This window comes from Mesoplodon bidens, assembly GCF_964165515.1.
Source record: "Mesoplodon bidens genome assembly, chromosome: 2".
Taxonomy (NCBI): Eukaryota; Metazoa; Chordata; class Mammalia; order Artiodactyla; family Ziphiidae; genus Mesoplodon; species Mesoplodon bidens.
In genome coordinates this window covers 86,559,736-86,579,935 of record NC_138177.1, presented here as the reverse complement: position 1 = coordinate 86,579,935, position 20,200 = coordinate 86,559,736, and the positions used below count along the sequence as shown (strand labels likewise).

At 39.5% G+C, this 20,200-nt stretch overlaps 1 protein-coding gene across 1 annotated transcript in view; it reads right to left on the bottom strand.

Annotated features, from left to right (window-relative positions):
- The window catches only part of SLC16A1 (solute carrier family 16 member 1), a 37,658-nt gene extending 17,874 nt beyond the window's left edge, over positions 1-19,784 (bottom strand). Inside the window, exons 1-2 of the mRNA XM_081223644.1 lie at positions 19,631-19,784; positions 540-800 (exon numbers count right to left, since the gene is read on the bottom strand). Coding sequence (XP_081079770.1) covers positions 540-756 — 217 coding nt within the window. The 5' untranslated portion in view covers positions 757-800; positions 19,631-19,784. The remainder of the gene's footprint in view (positions 1-539; positions 801-19,630) is intronic.
- Positions 19,785-20,200: the final 416 nt, after the last annotated feature.

The window sequence follows — 20,200 nt, the reverse complement described above, 5'->3', positions numbered from 1 at the left end:
AAGATGAAGCTGAAATGCTTTAGGACTAATTACATCACAAGGAACAAAACAAGGAGGATTTTATCCAGTTCTTTAATTCTAACACTATGAAAAGATTTTACCTAAGACTTTGAACTGTGCTATTCAGGTTAGCCCGATTTACTTTAATTCTCCCAACATCAATTTTTAAAAATCTTTATTTACATTTATACCTCAACAGTCTAGCAGAGAGCAATAAGAAAAATAAGTTGTACACATGTTATTTTTCTGAGAGTTTAAAAAAATTTTTTTTCCCTCTGAGAGCTTTTTTAAGTTCAATGACACGGAATTGGAACAAATCCTCACAATTTCTTATTTCTGTTTCGGAATACTATAGTGCAACAAACAAAGCAAGAGTTGTCATTGTTAACAAGAATAAAAATGTGACTCTAAACATAAAGCTCTGAGAAATACCATATCAAAACACCTCACCAAATAAAACATTTTTTTTAAAGTTACCTAAAACAGAGCATCTGGTTGCTTAATGAAAATTAAAACAGCAGGCCTTAGTGGGTACTTACCTCCACCATACATGACAGCCAACATGATGGAAGATATCCATGACACTTCACTGGTGGTGGCATTGAATATACCTTCAATTTCTTTGAAGAACACAGTAATAGATTTGGGAAACGCATAGGAGAAGCCAATGGAAATGAAAGCTCCAACTACCACTGCCCATCCCCAGCCTCCATCTGGGGGGGTGTATCCAACTGGACCTCCAACTGGCGGTGGCATTTTAAGTGTAGATAAATCCCAAAATGCAGTTCAAATCCAAATATCTAAATGATACAAAATTTAAATAAAATGTCAGCAGTAAAACACTCCCACCTAGCATTCTCAACAACAAAGCACCCTTTACACCTAGCTCTCAAGTAACTGAACTATTTTTCAACGTTACTTGGCCAATATACATTATCTTCTAAGGACATTATCAGAAAAAGAGACTTTAGAGCCATGATATTGTCCACATTTTTTAGGAGCTTAAAGGAAAACAGCTCCTCACCATTTAAGAAACCATAACTGAAACAAATCCTTTTCAATAAATGTAGCCTTTGTATTTCAAATAAGCCTTCTTGTCTTAGCAGTTAATACAATTCCTCAAATTACTAATAACTAAATAAGTAAATAAATGTCTTATTTGACTATCTGCTTGCAAAATTCACATAACACATACCCTACAAAAGTTTCAAGTTTTAATACAGGCTTTATAAGTTTTTCCCTTTTCCCATGTATTCTACAATACTGACTTTCTCTTACTAATATGCTGACTTAAAAGTAATAGGAAGGAGGTACCTGACTCACTAGATATGTAGCAATTTGCAAAATAAAAGATAATTCTGAACACATAAGAATTTCATTTAATGACCTGGAAAATTATTTCAGAAAAGTTTCCTTTTATCTAACTTCCTTGGTTAAACTCCTAAACAACGCAACTAATCAATACAGTTAAACTCACAAGTTGAACTATAATGTCAAAAGATGGTAGTCTCAAATCAAAGATTATCCCGTTTTCTTGAAGCCACCTAGTACTAATGAATAGCAAGGTTAGAAAATGAAACTTCCTGTTAGATTATGAATAGGGAGAAGATGGGAATGTTTGTTTGATAGTAGGCTTACCTATTTTGTCATGAAGGTCTCCTTTAATTTATTTAAAGCCAACTTCCACCCTATACTATAACTCATCCTACAACAGTATGTTAGCATGTCCATTTCAAATTATCTCCACTCAGACTGTATTATACAATAAATAAATACAGGTCACAGATGACAAACTCACTCTTGGCTACAGCATTCTTTAGTCTAAAACACAAATCCTAATTTCATAGTGTAGGAGTCATCTCCTAAATACTGTTCCTTCCAATCCATCTGAACACTTCAAATATGATTTAAGACAATGGACATTGTAGGGGTGGGAAGAAGACAGTCCCAAAGGGAAGTTTCTCTAAAGGCAAGGATATAAGTTTCATCACTTCTACTCAACATTGTACTAAAGGTTCTAGTCAGTTTGTACAGGCAAGAAAAAGAAATAAAAGGCATATAGAAAGGAAGAAGTAAAGCTGTCTTCATTCACAGAAGACATAATTGTCTATGTAGGTAATTCTAAAGAATATACAAAAAAAAGGTACTAGAACTAAAAATGAACTTAACTAGATCTCAGGATACAAGACCAATAAATAGAAATCAACTCTATAAGCCAGCAAAGAACAATCAGAATTTGAAATTAAAAAAAAAAACTGAACAAAACATTTACAACAGGACCAAAAAACTGAACAGGGATAAATCTGATATGTAAGATGTGTACACTGAAAACTACAAAATATTACTGAGAAATTAAACAACTAAATAGATAACCCACCCCTATGATTTGAAAGAAAAATTTAGGCAAAGATTTCTGAAGGCACATGGCACCATGTTAATTAAAAAGTTTCTAAATTGGGGTTTCCCTGGTGGCGCAGTGGTTAAGAATCCACCTGCCAATGTAGGGGACACGGGCTCGAGCCCTGGTCCTGGAAGATCCCGCATGCTGCAGAGCAACTAAGCCCGTGCACCACAACTACTGAGCCTGCGCTCTAGAGCGTGTGCGCCACAACTACTGAAGCCTGCGTGCCTATAACCCGTGCTCCGCAATGAGAGAAGCCACCGCACTGCATTGAAGAGTAGCCCCCGCTCGCCGCAACTAGAGAAAGCCTGCGTGCAGCAACAAAGACCCAACACAGCCACACACACAAAAAAAGTTTATAAATTGAATTTCAAGCTACAGATTGGGAGAAAATATATACAAATCATATATCCAAGAAAAGACATGTCCAGAATATGAAAAGAACTTTTATGGCTTAACAGCAAAAAGACAAACAACACAATTAAAAAATGTGCAAAAGATTTGAAAAGATACTTTACCTAAGAAGTACATGAAAAAATGCTAAAAATTGTTATTCGTTTGTGAAATATAAATTAAAATCCTAATAGAGATACTAATATATCTCTATTAGAATGACCAAATTTCAGACTGATAATACCAAGACTTGGTAAGGATATGAAGCAAACTGAACTCCTATATTGCTGGTGGTAAATCAAAATGATACAGCCAAGTTGGAAAACATTTTGGCAGCTCTTTATGAAGTTAAATATACATTTAACATGTGACCCGGTCATTTCTAGGTATTATCCAAGAGAAATGAAAATATAGATCTTCACAAAGACGTATATAAGAATTCTCTAGTAGCTTTATTCATAATGGTCCAAACTGAAAACCCAAATGTCCATAAACAAATGAATGGATAAACAAATCATGGTATAGCCATACAATGGAACATTACTCAGCAATAAAAAGGAACCAACTACCAACACATGCAAGAACATGGATAAATCACAAATGCATTATGTTAAGTGAAAAAAAGCTAGACATGAGCCTACATTAAGTTCTAGGAAAGGCAAAATTATAGTACTAGAAAACAGATCGGAGGTTGGGGAGAGGAGGCTGACTGCAAAAGGGTTTCAAGAGAACTTGATTTTGGTCATGGAAATGCTCTATTATTATGGTTGTGGCAGTAATTATTTATCGAATTGTACATCTTGTACATCTTAAACTGGCACATTTTATTGTATATGAATCATACCTCAATACAGCTGATCAAAACAAAAAATATAATCAAGGACAGTGGCAAGGAGGATAAACTCTGGTGGCACAGGGAGATAATACAGAAGGAAAAGAAGATGGCAGGCAAATTCCTCTGTCTTGCCTATCTGGATGGTTAAAAGAAAGAATAGGAAAAGGAAGAGGACAAAGAAGAGGAATTATTCTCTCCTGAGAATTCACAACTGCAGGCCTGTGTGAGCTTATGCTTGGCACGGGAACATCTGTGGGAAACCTCCATTGTTCTTCCAGAGATATATTATGTTTGATTTTGCTAGCAAAGATTTCCCACAGACAAAGCTCTGCCAAGTATAAGCTGACAATCTAAATTTTCAAAACACACCTAGAGTCAATTAACCATGAGTGAAGTAAAACCAATCCAACGCAGCCAGAACTATAGACATTGGATATGAATACTTAAAATGATTAAAAGCATGAAATAAGGCATTAAATGAAAACACACACACACACACACAAAATACTATAAAAAGACTAGTTAATGTGAAACAGAACTTCTAGAAATGAAAAGTATATTCAACAAAATTAATAGGTTAACCAGCAGACTGAACATAGCTGGGCAGAAACACAATGAACTGGAGGATGGATTTGAAGAAAATGAAATTCAGGGAGACCTTTATTCTGAAGCTAGGAGAAAGGTTTAGAAACATGGAGTTTAGAATGGGAGGATCTGGCAAACATCTAATGGGACTTTGGAAGAAGAGAACAGAGAAAGTAGGGAAGAGACAATTTTCAAGAGTTAATGGCTAAGTATATTCCAGACTTGATGAATAATATGAACCTACAGTTTAAGGAAATCTAACAAGCCAGAGAAAAATCTTAAAAAAAACACTATGAGAAAACACAGATTATAAAACTAACAGATAATCACACCGATAAAACAGAATTCCCATCAATTTTGAAAAACTCTCAGCCACCATATATTCAAATACTGATTCTTCACCATTCCCTCTTTCCACTGCTCTGAGACTCCAACTGGATGTGGGTTGTCCAGATGGAATAAGGTCCTGCCTCTTCCAATATTTCTGCTTAACTCCTGTCATGAGACTCTTTCTCTCTGGGACTATGTATTCTGGAATGTTCCCTCCTTTGGGCGCCCCAGAGATTTTTACAGCCTGTGGCAGTGAACCACAGTTAAGAACTGGGATAAATGAGAGCTATACTTTCCTTGTGTAGTGGATCAAAGGGCTTTTGGATAAAGCAAATTAGAAAAGGAGAAGCAGAAGACCTCAGGCCTCTATTCTCAGGAGAGATGATTTTTAGTTAAGGGTATCTGAATCTGAGAACCTGGAGAATAATTCCATTAAAAATATAACCCAGTTAAAAGAGTAAAGACCTCATCCTAGGGCATTTCACTTACCTATGATTCAGGTGGGACAAAAATATTTACATGTTGAAGCTTCCTTAAATTTCTACTGGAATGAATATAAATAAAAGCTTTTTAATAGCTCAGTTCTGCTGAAGGAAACAGTCTGGATGCTAAAATTATGTTAAACAGAATGGCTCCGGGCATTAATGTTGAGTTTTTCCTTCATCTAATTATGAAAAAAGAGAAAAGCACTTGAAATTTTTCAAAGAACCACTAAAAAGATTACTTTGCCTCAGAATGTTTGCACACACGGAGAGAGACACCCACACACAGACGGTAGAGCTGCTTAACACATCAAGTTCTGACTCCAACGGCTAATACGTGCTGGACGTGATTAAACTTTGAGCTTCGCTGCCAGCTATGATTTGTCCCAGTTAGTTACAGCAGTTACAATTTTTAGTCTCTAAGACTTGCCTTATCAAGATAATAATACCTTATTCCATAGTATAAAACTTAAGATTTAAAACTTCAAGAAGCTTTAAAAAGATTCATTAGGAAATAAAAAGTATAAGAAACAAGAATATCCAAATTTCAAAAGAACACTCCAAAAAACCAGACGTGGATTCAACGCAGTTCTGCCACCATCCAACAAATGGCTGTCCTTCCTAACTTAAAAATTCTGATGGTACCTAATAGAAAGTATGCAATATCATTATCTAAACACACTATTTTCTTTTAAACTGACCAAATCTCAGCTATAAACAAAAGGGTTCATTCAGAAAGTAAATTATGTGAGCAGGCCCCCTGGCACAGTATTCAGAGCCCCACTAAGAAGGAATACTCAAGTCCGGAGGCTAAAGAGATTAAAGTTTAATATTTTAAACCTTATGATGTGCACAGTAGCCTTCCTATTAGCTTAGCTATTATTTTATGACTCTCTAGTGTTTGCCTGAAAGCGACAGGAAGATTTTTTTTAAAAGTGATAGGGTATATATGTCAATGCTACTCTCTTAGTCCCAGCTTCCCCCTCCCACCCTGTGTCCTCAAGTCCATTCTCTACGTCTGTGTCTTTATTCCTGTCCTGCCACTAGGTTCATCAGTACCGTTTTTTTAGATTCCATATATGTCCGTTAGCACATGGTATTTGTTTTTCTCTTTCTGACTTACTTCACTCTGTATGACAGACTCTAAGTCCATCCACCTCATTACAAATAAGTTAATTTCGTTCCTTTTTATGGCTGAGTAATATTCCATTGTATATATGTGCCACATCTTTATCCATTCATCTGTCAATGGACACTTAGGTTGCTTGTCCTGTCTATTGTAAATAGTGCTGCAATGAACATTGTGGTACATGTATCTTTTTTTTTTTTTTTTTTTTGAGGTATGCGGGCCTCTCACTGTTGTGGCTTCTCCCGTTGCAGAGCACAGGCTCCGGACGCACAGGCTCAGCGGCCATGGCTCACGGGCCCAGCCGCTCCACGGCATGTGGGATCCTCCCGGACCGGGGCATGAACTCGCGTCCCCTGCATCGGCAGGCGGACTCCCAACCACTGCGCCACCAGGGAAGCCCTAGTTTTTTAAGGAAGCTCCATTCTGTTCTCCATAGTGGCTGTATCAATTTGCATTCCCACCAACAGTGCAGGAGGGTTCCCTTTTCTCCACACCCTCTCCAGCATTTATTGTTTCTAGATTTTTTGATGATGGCCATTCTGAGTGTGAGATGATACCTCATTGTAGTTTTGATTTGCATTTCTCTAATGATTAGTGATGTTGAGCATCTTTTCATATGTCTGTTGGCAATCTGTTTGTCTACTTTGGAGAAATGTCTGTTTAGGTCTTCCGCCAATTTTTGGATTGGGTTGTTTGGTTTTTTGATATTGGGCTGCATGAGCTGCTTGTATATTTTGGAGATTAATCCTTTGTCAGTTGCTTTGTTCGCAAATATTTTCTCACATTCTGAGGGTTGTCTTTTTAATGGTTTCCTTTGCTGTGCAAAAGCTTTTAAGTTTCATTAGTTCCCATTTGCTTATTTTTTATTTTATTTCCATTACTCTAGGAGGTGGGTCAGAAAGGATCTTGTGGTGATTTATGTCATAGTGTTGTGCCTAAGAGTATTATAGTGTCTGGCCTTACATTTATATCTTTAATCCATTTTGAGTTTATTTCTGTGTATGGTGTTAGGGAGTGTTCTAATTTCATTCTTTTACATGTAGCTGTCCAGTTTTCCCAGCACCACTTGTTGAAGAGGCTATCTTTTCTCCATTGTATATTCTTGCCTTTGTCACTATCAAATGTAAAACAGATAGCTAGTGGGAAGCTGCTGCACAGCACAGGGAGATCAGCTTGGTGCTTTGTGACCTAGAGGGCTGGGACAGGGAGGGTGGGAGGGAGGCTCAAGGGGGAGGGGATATGGGGATATATTGTATACATATAGCTAATTCACTTTGTTGTACAGCAGAAACTAACACAACATTGTAAAGCAATTATACTCCAATAAAGATATTTTTAAAAAAAGAATTAAAGGAGGTACAGTGCCTGTCAAAAAAAAAAGTGATAGGGTAAAGAACAATGGGAAACAATAAATAACCCTAACTTTTCTTAACAATGATGGTGGTGACTTGGTGACAAGAACCACCTTCTAGATTTTCTGATTTCTCTCCTTTTCTCATAAGTCTCAGGAATTGTGCAAATAAACATCTGGAAAACCAAAGTTGAGCTCCCTACCCTTCATGTTCTGCCTCTACTCCAGAATAGTTAGAAAAGCCCCTGGAAATAGTATTCATTATGTTCTCTACACCTTTCCCCATCAACATTTAAAACAAAGCCACTGTCATTTCCTAAAATGACAATGGCCAGTACGTTAACTTAAAAGAAGCAGAAAGCATCTAAAATCAATTATCTGAAAATAATTTGTTACTAAGTGTAGACCAGTTTTAGGTTTCAAATTCACATGGAGGGACTTCCCTGGTGGCCCAGTGGTTAGGAATCCACCTGCCAACGCAGGGGACACAGGTTCGAGCCTTGGTCTGGGAATATCCCACATGCCCCGGAGCAACTAAACCCGTGAGCCACAACTACTGAGCCTGTGCTCTAGAGCTCACGTGCCACAACTACTGAGCCCGTGAGCCAAAATTACTGAAGCCCACACACCTAGAGCCCATGCTCTGTAACAGAGAAGCCACCCGCAATGAGAAGCCTGCGCACCACAACGAAGAGTAGTCCCCAGTCGCCGCAACTAGAGGAAGCCCAAGCACAGCAACAAAGACCCAATGCAGCCAAAAATAAATAAATAAAATTTTAAAAAACCTCACATGAACACATTCAAATCCAGAAAGGCTGATTTACTGAAGCTATTGGTGCTGAAGTAGCTAATTTACTGCTCTTTATAACTGGCCTTAGTCCAGCTTCATGGCTTTCAGAACCACTTGCCCCAAGGTAAATCACATGATTCAAGGTCTAGGAAAACTCCTTCTTTTGCCTTCTTTTCCATTTTGAAATTGAATAAAATGAAGAAAACAAAAAACAAATTTTAAAAAACCCCACAAACAAGCAGAAGGTACTAATGAAAATGAGACACAAGGGAAGGTGACAGGGCACAACCTTTTTTTTTTTTTTTTGCTGTAAGATCTAAGTTTCCTGACCAAGGATCAAACCTGGGTACTGGCAGTGAAAGCCCGAGTCCTAACCACTGGACCACCAGGGAATTCCCAGGGCACAACTTTTAAAAGAATGTCATAGCCATTCAGGACAAAAACTAATTAGGCCCAAGATGGCGGAAGATTCAACTTCCAGTGGACCTGGAGCATCATTATACGCTCACTGTAATACATTAAGCACATGCTACATGACACACCCACAGGCACTATGACAGTTCCGAGGCCGACCATAAAAGGCCAAAAAATGGGCAGTGGCCCAATTCCTGGAAATCTCTGCCCCTTCCTACCCAAATAATTGGAATAATCCTCCCACTGGTTAGCCTATGACATTACCCAGCCCATAAAAACTAACAACCCCATAACCCAGGGCTGCTCTCACCTTCTGAGATGGTCCACACTCTGTGGAGTGTGTTGTAGAGTGCGTATCTCCCAGGGCTGCTCTTGCCTTTTGAGATGGACCACATTCTGTCTATGGAATATGTGTCTCCCAGGGCTTCTCACCTTCTGAGATGGCCCACACCCTGTCTACGGGAGTGTGTACCTCCTTAAATAAACCTGCTTTCCCACTTAGTTCTGGAGCAGAGCCTCTTGCCTGCCTGTTTGTGTCCTTCCAAGCATTCTGTATTTAATAAATCTACTTCTTGCCTATCGCTTTGCCTCTCGCTGAATTCCTTCTGCACTGAGACATAAAAAACCTCAGCTGCATTAAGTCCTAGGACCAGGTGTGTGGCTTCAGGTGAGAGACTGTGGATTTGAGTACCCTCCTGAGCCAGAGCTCGTGGGTTCAAGTCCCAGCTGAGAGGTACGATTGGGTTCGAGTCCCAATCTGAGGTGTGCAGTTTCAAAAGGAGAAATATAACTACTCTAACTGGTTAGGCAAACACTCGGCAGTTTTGAAAGGCATGATTCTGATCAAATGGCATATGAAGAACTTAAAAAAAATTGTAAACTTGGTTTTGTAAACTTCCAACAGTTTGAATCTCCCTTATCATTCAGGGTAAATCCAACCAACATTACAAGAAATTGTACATACTACCCTTGAAGAGAGATAAACTATTTGCTAAATACTCTACGGATGTACCATACTTTAAAAAAAAAAGAAAAAATCACCTATTGTTGCACATATGGGTTATTACTTTTTTTTCTTCTATAAAAACTACCATGGTGGGACTTCCTGGGCAGTCCAGTGGTTAAGATCTTGCCTTCCAATGTGGGGGTGGGTGGGTTCAATCCCTGGTCAGGGAGCTAAAATCCCACATGCCTCACAGTCAAAAACCAAAACATAAAACGGAAGCAATATTGTAACAAATTCAATAAAGACTTTAAAAATGGTCCACATCAAAAAAACAAAAAAAAGCTACCACAGTAAACTAGAAATTTAGGACAGATTTTTAGATATGGAATTTCTGCAAAATTCAAAGGCTTTTGATTCATATTGTAAAAAATAAAAAGAGCCTATTTTTCCTCTTTCATTGTATTTTGTGGCAAAAACACTTTAAACTAAGAATCATACAAATATTCAGAACCCTGAGAACAGTGTATGTCAACAATGGTAAGGTTTATTTTAAGACAGACAATAACATTACATTTTTTTCTACGTTAAAAAGCAGCTAAGGGCTTCCCTGGTGGCGCAGTGGTTGAGAGTCCGCCTGCCGATGCAGGGGACACAGGTTCGTGCCCCGGTCCGGGAAGATCCCACATGCCGCGGAGCGGCTGGGCCCGTGAGCCATGGCCGCTGAGCCTGCGCGTCCAGAGCCCGTGCCCGCAACGGGAGAGGCCACAGCAGTGAGAGGCCCGCGTACCGCAAACCACCCCCCCCAAAAAACGAAAAAAGCAGCTAATACTCCAATATAACAAGTCTGTGGATTATTTAGGGCTGAGCATTAATTAAAATCCTTGGGTAAAAGGTGGACACCTAGTCAAAGAAGTGGCAAATTCATTTTTACTTTTCACTGCAAATCCGTAACTTCCAGGGCACTATCCCACCTCAAAGTGTGTGGTTAGGCACTTAGGCTACCCTCAAAGTCACACAACAGAGAAGCTAAAGTACTGTACATCTGTAATACATTTTAGGAAATAGCAGCATAATTAACTAAAACAAAAACCATGAGATCAAGTTAGTTTAAGTGCTCTTTAATACTGGGGCTTACATATGGGGATAAGGAGGCAAATGAAGATGTCCAAAGATTAGAAAATAACTTCTATGGGGGAATTCCCTGGTGGTCCAGTGGTTAGGACTAGGTGCTTTCACTGCTGTGGCCCGGGGTTCGGGGAACTAAGATCCCACAAGCCGTGCTGTGTGGCCTAAACAGACAAACAAACAAACAAACAAAGTTGTTTGCTCATTAAGAAAAAAAAGTAACTTCTATGGATATTTCAAAGCTTTTTTTAAAAATTGGAGTATAGTTGCTTTATCAAAGCTTTAAGAGAAGTTAGTAGAACCAATTCTTTATTATATCAGACACAACTAAAATTTATACTTACAAGAGGCACCAATGCTTTAGGATACCTTAGTGTTAAAGATCAATTCAGAAACTAACAAAAGCAAAAACAGTATAATTTTTTTCCAAATCCACGTATTGATGTGACACAAGCATTTAGTAATTTGCAAAAATGAACTTATTTTTTCATTAACTGACAATACCATAATTATAAATTTATCTAATGCTAAGATTCTGTTCCAGCCCACCAATATCACTATTGTTTTTCTGAATATACCTTGCCACATGGAATTAATCCCCTCCATGACATTTTAACTCAATGCTTCTTGGGTAGCATTCTGAAAACTCTAAGATAATAAGTTGCATATTTGTTTCTTCCTTTGTAAGTAACTATTTCCCTAATTAGCTTAGGTGTGTGCTTTTAGATCATGAATTAAGGACAGAGGCTATTGTTTCAACAACAACAACAACAAGCTAGGGAATTCCCTGACAGTCCATCGTCTAGGACCCCATGCTTCCACGGCAGTGGGCCGGGGTTCCATTCCTGGTCAGGAACTATGATCCCACAAGCTGTGCGGGGAGGCCAAAAAAAGGAACAACCAACTAACCCCTCCCCCATGACCAAATGTTAGGATTCAAAGAATCTGACTCTCCCAGTTTTTGAGAAGTGTGGAAAAATATGAAACCAGAAAAAACCCTCCACTGATGTTATGCTTTCTGGAACTCTAAGAAACACAGGCAGAAAGGTATTTTGTTTTGTTTTGTTTAAATAAAAGAAAAAAATTATGGAATACAACTTTCGGCACAAAACTTATCTGATCAGTATCACTTTCTGAGTTATTACTACACCAGCAGATTTTGCCTTCTTTAATGCTTCATTTTTGCCTTACTCTAGCAGATTAAAAAACTAGCTATTGTCCATTTTGAGACCCTTTCACATGTTAATTTATTTCTTGCTTGGGCAAGAGTTTCCAAATGTAAAACCATTTCAAATTTATATAAAACATAAGAATGTGAGCAGTAGTGAATGAAGAAAGGGAAGTTGGAGGCTGTGTCCTCCAAAAGCAGGTTTTGCTTGGCAGAATTCCAGGCTATATTTTGGAATACCTGTATATGTTGTTTTCTACAGCAATGCAAATATATATTCAACAAATCAAGATCTAAGTGGGCCATTTCAATTTATTAATATATGACCTACCATTTCAATTCATTAATATATGACCTATCCTCTTCCAAAATCTAAAGAAGAAATATAATAGGCTGAATTAAAATTACAAATAGATGTGATATCAAAACTGTGTCATTTATGTTACTTTGAATATAAATCAATATTTGAATATAATTGGTGGTATTTCAGTTAGAATCTACTTCACTACCGGTATTCTGAAGCTTAATGGGGAGATTTACAATTCATTAAAAGGCAAACAACAAAGAAAGCTTTTCCTTGCAAAAGGCTAAGTTGAACTCAGAAAAAATTAACACTATACTTAGTTTCACATGAAAAACTTTTAAGTTTTGAAGACTAGAGGCAACATAGTAACATGCTGACATTTCGTTTCAAAGCTTAATTCTCTTCCTAAAAGTTTCAAACCATATTTTTAAATATATATTTCTTCATCCCTTTCTAGTAATTTCTTATACACATAATTGTTTAATAAATATCCTTTGAATGAGCCTGAACTTCATTATTATGCTACCTTTGACCCTCATTATCTCAAAGAACTAAGTTGTTTTGTTTTCTTGTTTGTTTTATTAGTAACAGACAAACCACAAAAGAGTAAGTATTAAAACTGAGTACTGTTTGTCTGGCATTAAAGCATTATCCACCATTCTCAAATGTTTACTTGCAAAGCTTTTTAAGAATAGAGACTAAAGATTTATCAAAAAGAAGTCGGCATTATTACCTAAAAATATACTGTAATTAAACTTAAATAGCCTTTTTAATTGCTGACAATATAAATCTGTGTTCTCGTTAAGATAATAATCAGTTCCTTTATTAGAAAAACATAAGTTTCAGGGACTTCCCTGGTGGCGCAGTGCTTAAGAATCCGCCTGCCAATGCAGGGAACACGGGTTCGAGCCCTGGTCCGGGAAGATCCCACATGCCGCGGTGCAAATAAGCCCTGTGCCACTACTGAGCCTGCGCGCTCTAGAGCCTGCGAGAGCCACAACTACCAAAGCCCACACTCCTAGAGCCCGTGCTCTGCAACGAGAAGCCACCGCAATGAGAAGCTCGCGCTCGGCAACGAAGAGTAGCCCCCGCTCGCCCCAACTAGAGAAAAAGCCCGCGCGCAGCGACAAAGACCCAACGCAGCCATAAATAAATAAATAAATTTATATAGCTATATAAAAAATACGTAAATTTCAAATGAATGTTTTACTTTCCTGGAAACAGGTAATTTGTTAAACCACTCCTCTTCACTCTACTACATCAAGTAAGTAGTTCTCTAGGTAATACAGTAAATACAAATAACATCATTACACAATCACAATAGATAATAAATGTAATAATAGATAAGTGTAATAATAATAGTAAGTGTATTTCTAACCTACAGAGTAGGTATTTCAAACCTGAGTTCTTTAGGGGTTCCTCCAGTTGAGCAAAATAAAGGCCTGAATCTAATATAGCGAGCTGCTGAAGACAAGACTTGAAGCAATTTTAAGCACATTTGCTGAAGCACCCAAGAGGGCAAGTCAATGACGACACGCATTATCCTATTTAAGTTATGGCCCTTAAAATAGAACTCCTTTGGAAACAGTAATTTTAAACATATACTTCCTAAATACAAGGGAAAATTATTCTGCCTTAATTTGTGAAAATCATTTTACTCTCCCTTAGCATATACACAAGCATTTTGTTCCCTCTCATCTGTGAGGTCAGAATTTATGACTTAGTACATAAAATTCAAGGGCCAAAAAATTTACATAACTGTGACATCATGAGTTGTGTGCTGTGTTGCATCACAGGTTCTAGCTAACTTTACCCTCACAGAGGAACAGAAGTACAGGAGTTAGGAGCAGCAGTTCTTAGCTTTTTTGGTGCCACAGATTCCTTTAGCAGTGTGATAAAACCTATGAAGCCTTTATCAGAATGTTTTTAAATGTATACAAAGGTATTATTGTCAAAACATTTAAAATTGAATATAATAATGTGATTTTTAAAGTAAGAAATTAGATAAGATCTAGCAGTGGGTCTAATAACCACAGTAATTTCGAAGTAGTGATGAATTTGAACAATTTCAAGATAGCTGCAGCCGCTGTATCATGATACGAAAATGTGATTTCTATTGGTGACAAAGTCACAGGTACTGCCAATACCACTGTGGTTTGTTGCCTGCATTCATAGTTGAAATAAATTCTAAATTTTACTTAGAGGTTAATGAAAAGATGTAATTTTTTCCCCAACCAAGTTCACAGACTCCCTGAATTCCATCCAACATGCAGTATCAATCTGCAGATCCCAGGTTAAAACCTGATTGGGGAACTGAAGAGAAAGTTAATAAAGTAAAAACTTAGCTTTCATTCTCAAAAGCTCAATAAGGCAATTTACAAAAGCTCTGTTAAGCTCTATTATTATACAAGATAGTTTAACACACCAGAACAGTATCATCAGGCCTTCACTCAATAATCTTCTGAAGATTTATATAAGAAGAGCAAAATCACAGGGAAGAAATATTTTTCAACAAATAATCAAATATGCAGCTTACAGTGCCTGTATATTTTGAGGAATTTCTCCTTTATATGAAGGCTAAATCACTGTAATCAAATCAAATCGGATTCAACATTATGAGTAGCTGTGATCAGCAACAGGGGAGTGTGGACAACCAAAGGAGCTGGATCCTACTGTTTCTGCAATAGCAGTCTTCAATGGCTTAGCCCATGCAGCCAGTCACACTGTCCTGGATGTGAACTCATGTAGTTATCGTGTATACTGTGACCCCAGGAGAGAAATCACCATTTCTATAAGATCATTATTGCTCTTTTAACCACTTGTCTGCAAGACACTATGGCTCAAACAGGTCACCTACACTAGTCTTCCTGCCATAAATCCATTATAAAATGGATCCTAAAACCAAAAGCAGAGAGGGAGAAAGAGGTGGGGGGAAGGAGAAGGGGAAGGGAAAGGGGAAGAGGAGGAAGAGGAGGGAGAAGAGGGAGAGGAGAGAGAGGGAGAGGTAAAAGAAAAAAATTACAGGAAAAAAGCATGGAGAAAAATTTGTCAGGGCAAATTAAAGGATGAGTAACATACAACTTAAAAGGCCACTGTACCAATCTAATAATGACAGCAGCCTAAATTAGGTAGCAGTAATAAGAATGAAAAAGGGGAGTAGAATGGGGTGGGAAGGAGTGGACACAAAGGGGAGAAGGGGCTGGAACTTAACTCCATTTGGTAGAGTGGGGGCCCACTGGAGAACTATTAAAATGACTCAGATTTTAAGTCTGGCTACCTGGAGTAGTCAATCCCTGTCCTCAAGGAATTTAAAATCTGTAATCTGGTTACAGCTAGAGATTTAGATTTGGTTAGGGAGTGATTCTACCAGAAATTCCCCCAAAGCTATGGGAACAGATAAGCTCTCCAAGAAAGAACAAAGACCAAAAGAATCCCTACCAATTTAAGAACAGAAATTCTAAATATCTCAAATACTAAAAGCTATTCGAAACATTAACATCAAGTGCTAAAAAACAACCTAACAAAATATGTACTGGCTTTTTAAAGAGGATGTACCTTGATACATTGAAATACATTTCTCCAAAAAGAAAGTGTTGTGATCATATATGATATTGTATTAAAGCACACAAACTTTTAACTTGTCCTTCCTATTCCAACTACCTCTCTTTTATAGAGGTATTCTAGCTAATCAATTACGAAGGAATGTTAGATTAAAGGCACAATTAAATTATTGCCATTTGCAAACCACTAATGAAATAATGGAACTAGGCCATCAATATAGCAGAATGAGGGACAACCAAACATCATATGCCTCCTGATGGAAAAATACACACCACCACCTATGAATTATATTTGCCCTCTCCACCACACCATGCCTCCTCTCAGAAATCCAACCTCAATCTATCTACAAATTTACAGAAAATACGAGGGATAGGAGAACATGTTAAACTAAATCTATACCAGAGGGACATTCAACAAAATCCGGAATGAGGGAAACTGCAGAAAAAATAACCCGGTTCCATCAACAAATAACTTACGAGGAAAATAAGAGAGAAAAGGGGAACCTGTAGTTTAAAAGACATACCAACCAAATGTAATTTGGATCCCAAATCAAACAGACCACTTACTTTGAAACAATTTATGAAAATTTGAACACTGCCTGGTTATTTGGTGATGTTAATGCTTAAAGGTGGGATAATGGTATTGTGTATGGTTTTTTAAGAGTCATATCTTCTAGAGATACACTGAAATATTTACAGATGAAATGCATATCTATGTTTTGCTTCACAATAATCCAGTAGGGGGCAGCAGGGAGTAAATAGGAGTACAGATGAAACAGTAATGGCTGTTTGAAACATCAGTTGGGTTTGAAACTTTCCATAATAAATTATTTAGAAGGGAAAAAAATCACTAACAATAACAGCAAAAACACAGAAAGGACAAAAATGGATTTGAGTCTTGTTTCCAACCCTTACAAGTTGAACAGCCCTGGGCTAGTCACACAACCTCTTAATGTCCATATTGGTTAAATGGAGAAAAATAATAAACTCATTTGCTCAAGATAGAAACCTGGGAGATATTTTTAACTTCTCTGGCTTCCCCAGTCTCCCACAAATGGTCTATCACCGAATCCTGTCTGTTCCCCTCTCTCTTCCATCTTCCCACTGCTGTCCATCTTGTCCATCACTGTGGTCTCACAAAACTCCAACAGCCTCCCTCCAACCTATTCTCCACTTTGTATCCAGAGTGATATTCCTAAAATTCAAAATGTGATCATGCTATTCTCAGCCCCATTTAAAACCATTAAACTGCTTCATTTAGCTTCAAGACAGGAGCACTTCCTTAAGTTTTTTTTACCTAGTCCCTTCCCTATTTCCTTAAGATGACTAATAAGGCCTTTCATTATCTGATATTGTCTATTTCCATCTTTCCCCATTCTCTCTGTTCCCTCTTCATGCTTTAGCTTTGGTGAAATTCTTTACGTTTTTCTAATGTACCCTGTACTCTGACTGTAGCTTTAGTACTCATGTCTGTAATGCTCTTTCCACTATCACTCCCTGGCCTAGCTAGCTCCTATTCATCCTTCAATTCTCAGGTTAAATAGCATTTCCTCGGAGAGGCCTACCTTTGCTTCTATACTAAATTGGGAGTTTTCTCACACCTACATAATACAGTATTTGTTCCCAAAGGAACCTGTACTTCCTCGATACTTGTTTGTAAAGAGTACTCGTTCTGGTAATTATACATATTATTTGTTTTCCAGTTACACCATAAACTCTGGGAGTGACAGGGCTAAAACTTGCTCATTGCTGAATCCTAGCTCTCTCTGAATCCTAGTGCCTGGCAGCCAATAATAAACCAAGTTGCATCTCCCTAGTCCTCTAACAAAATGAGATTGGCCATGTAGGCATTTACAGGGACCTAAATCCTGCATAGGAATGCATATTATGAAGTGGATGTAAAATATAATGGGAATGAAGGACGTAAGAAGTTGGGAAGTTATTATTCAAAATAACTGTTTTTTGGCATGAGATAATTCATATCTATATTTATAATTTTACAGAACGCACAGGAGCGCCGAACTCACTAAATGGGAGTCAAAAGACACATAATCTCCACCCAACCATTAAAAAGTTTTCAGAACTAAGATGAGAAGTCACTTACCCTCTCCAACCTTAGTTTCCCAATCTATAAAATAAGGGAAACTGACTAGCTGGTCATTAACATCTTTTCCAGAGTTATATGCATTAATATTTAAAAGGCTAAAAATATGTAAACTATCGAAGAAACACTGATCAGTTGGTTCATCCTATGGTGGCATGATCCTTTTTCCTTTTCAATCTGTTTAGGTATGCTATAGCCTATTATGTTAAGCTTACAACTAAACCTTTGAACCTATTCAGCTATAAAGATCTCAGGTAATGCTCCCCAGACCAATAACTTGCATTTTTAACAAGGATCACTGCAATCCAATGAAAGAACAGCATCTATCTAATCCCTGAATTACTTAAGTGCAACTTTTAATACTTACCCAATACTTGTTTTAAGGGCTAGATGTCTTAAATTCTTTATTATATCTATGGCAATTTGAAGGCAAAATTATACCCTACGGTACAAAACTCGGATTTACAGGTATATTTAGTGCCAAACTAAAAAACTACACTAAAATACATACTCTCTGCATCACCTCACTGGTCTGGTAGCTGACAACAAAACTGCTTATTAATGGCTAATTCCTACTTACACTCTTTCAAACTCTCATACAATTCAGAGTTCACCCTATCACTACATTCCTCTAGTAACTAGACCCACATTTGTTTTATCAGGGCACTGAAGTGTACACATTTTATTTCGAAACCAGAATAATTTTTGAAAAAAAAATTTCAAAACTAGTTGACAAATAAAGTAGCTTGTCAACATTTTACTCTTATCAGTAGATGCCTAGTTTATAAGCAAACTGGAAACTCGACTAAAGTAGTAACGTTTGTTTTTTGGGGAGTAATGTTTGTTTTTTTGATTAAGATTAATTACAAACTAGTTTTGGCAACTAACTGCTTGTCGCACCAAATAAGTCATGACAAATAAATGAAATGTTAAAACGCACGTGGAAAAAAAGGATGTGTTTGGAACAAAAAGCGTGCATCAGACCAAGTGTAACGCTATGCTTCAGATTCCTCCCGACAGGGCCGCCTTAAAGCCCCAGAGCGAGGGCGCTGCGGCGGACGTTTTGCAGCTACAGGTTGAATGACAAAGAGTTCCCGTCAGCACCACTCCGGGCGTCTGCCAGTTGCAACGTCCCCTCGTCAAAGTCCTCTCAGACACTGCAGTCACGCCTAGGCTGCGGGGACTGCAGCTCTCTCAGGCCACTACCGCCAAGTCGCCAGGTGGGACAAGGATTGGCTGGCCGAGGAGGTTGGGCCGGGCGTGCCACGAGTCCAAAATAACTCCCGCCCTGAGTCCCTACCCCGGGAGAAAGCCGCCAGCAGTCTGGAGGCACCACGTGAATCGGCCCCACGTCGATCCTTTACCAGATCAAAAGCATCTCCGGAGCAGCCTACTTAAGACTAGAGGGGAAGCGACTTCCCCAAGGTCACCGGCACCTCGACCCCACTCCTCGACCAGGCCGGTGGCCCGCACCTGACAACGGGGCTGCAGCTCTGCTGGGAGAAGCGCTGTCCCCAGCGCCTCAGGGTCTCCTTCACCAACGCTGCGCTCCGAGGCCACGTGGCTGCTGCGGCCAAGATGCCCCCGCCCGGCCGCCCCCGCTCCCCCGGAGACCAAGCTCTCCACTCCCCCGAGGCTCCCTCCGACCCAGCCGAGGAAGCAAGGGCACCGCGGGGTCCCGGCCGAACGTGCGGCCGCCAGTTACCAACTAACCGTTATGCGCGGCTCGCGGCGCCGAGCGTGAACGTGACGCCGCGGCGCGGCTGGAGTCCCTCAGGGCCCAGGGTCCAGGTAGCGTCTTTCACCGGCTGCCTCGTCTGCTCGCCCGGGAACCCACGCGACCGGGTAGTCACGTCGCAGCTCGCCAGCACTTTGTCGGGCAGAGCCCGCGAGGCTGCCTTATAACTGGCCGGGGCCGGAGCATGCGCACAGGGGGCGGAGTCGGCCCTCCCGGCCACCGCCCCCTCCCCCCTACACTCACACCCGAACCGCGACTCGCGCCTCCACAGCTCTCAGGCGCGCGCCCGCTCACTCTCTCTCGCGCGCTGGCGCCCCCTCCCCGCCACGTGACCGGCGGCCCGGCAAGACCCGAAAGCTGCGCCCCGCTATGCAACGCCGACCGCGTTGCAGCACTGCTGTGGGGGACTCGCCCTTTCGGCCAGCCGTCGGAGGACCTCGGGGTGACCTACTAGCATCTGGGACACCACCGTCGATCTCGCCCTCAGTCTCTGCCAGAGAAAGGGGGGAAACCGCTAAGGACGGATGGGGCGTGCCCCCCGGCTC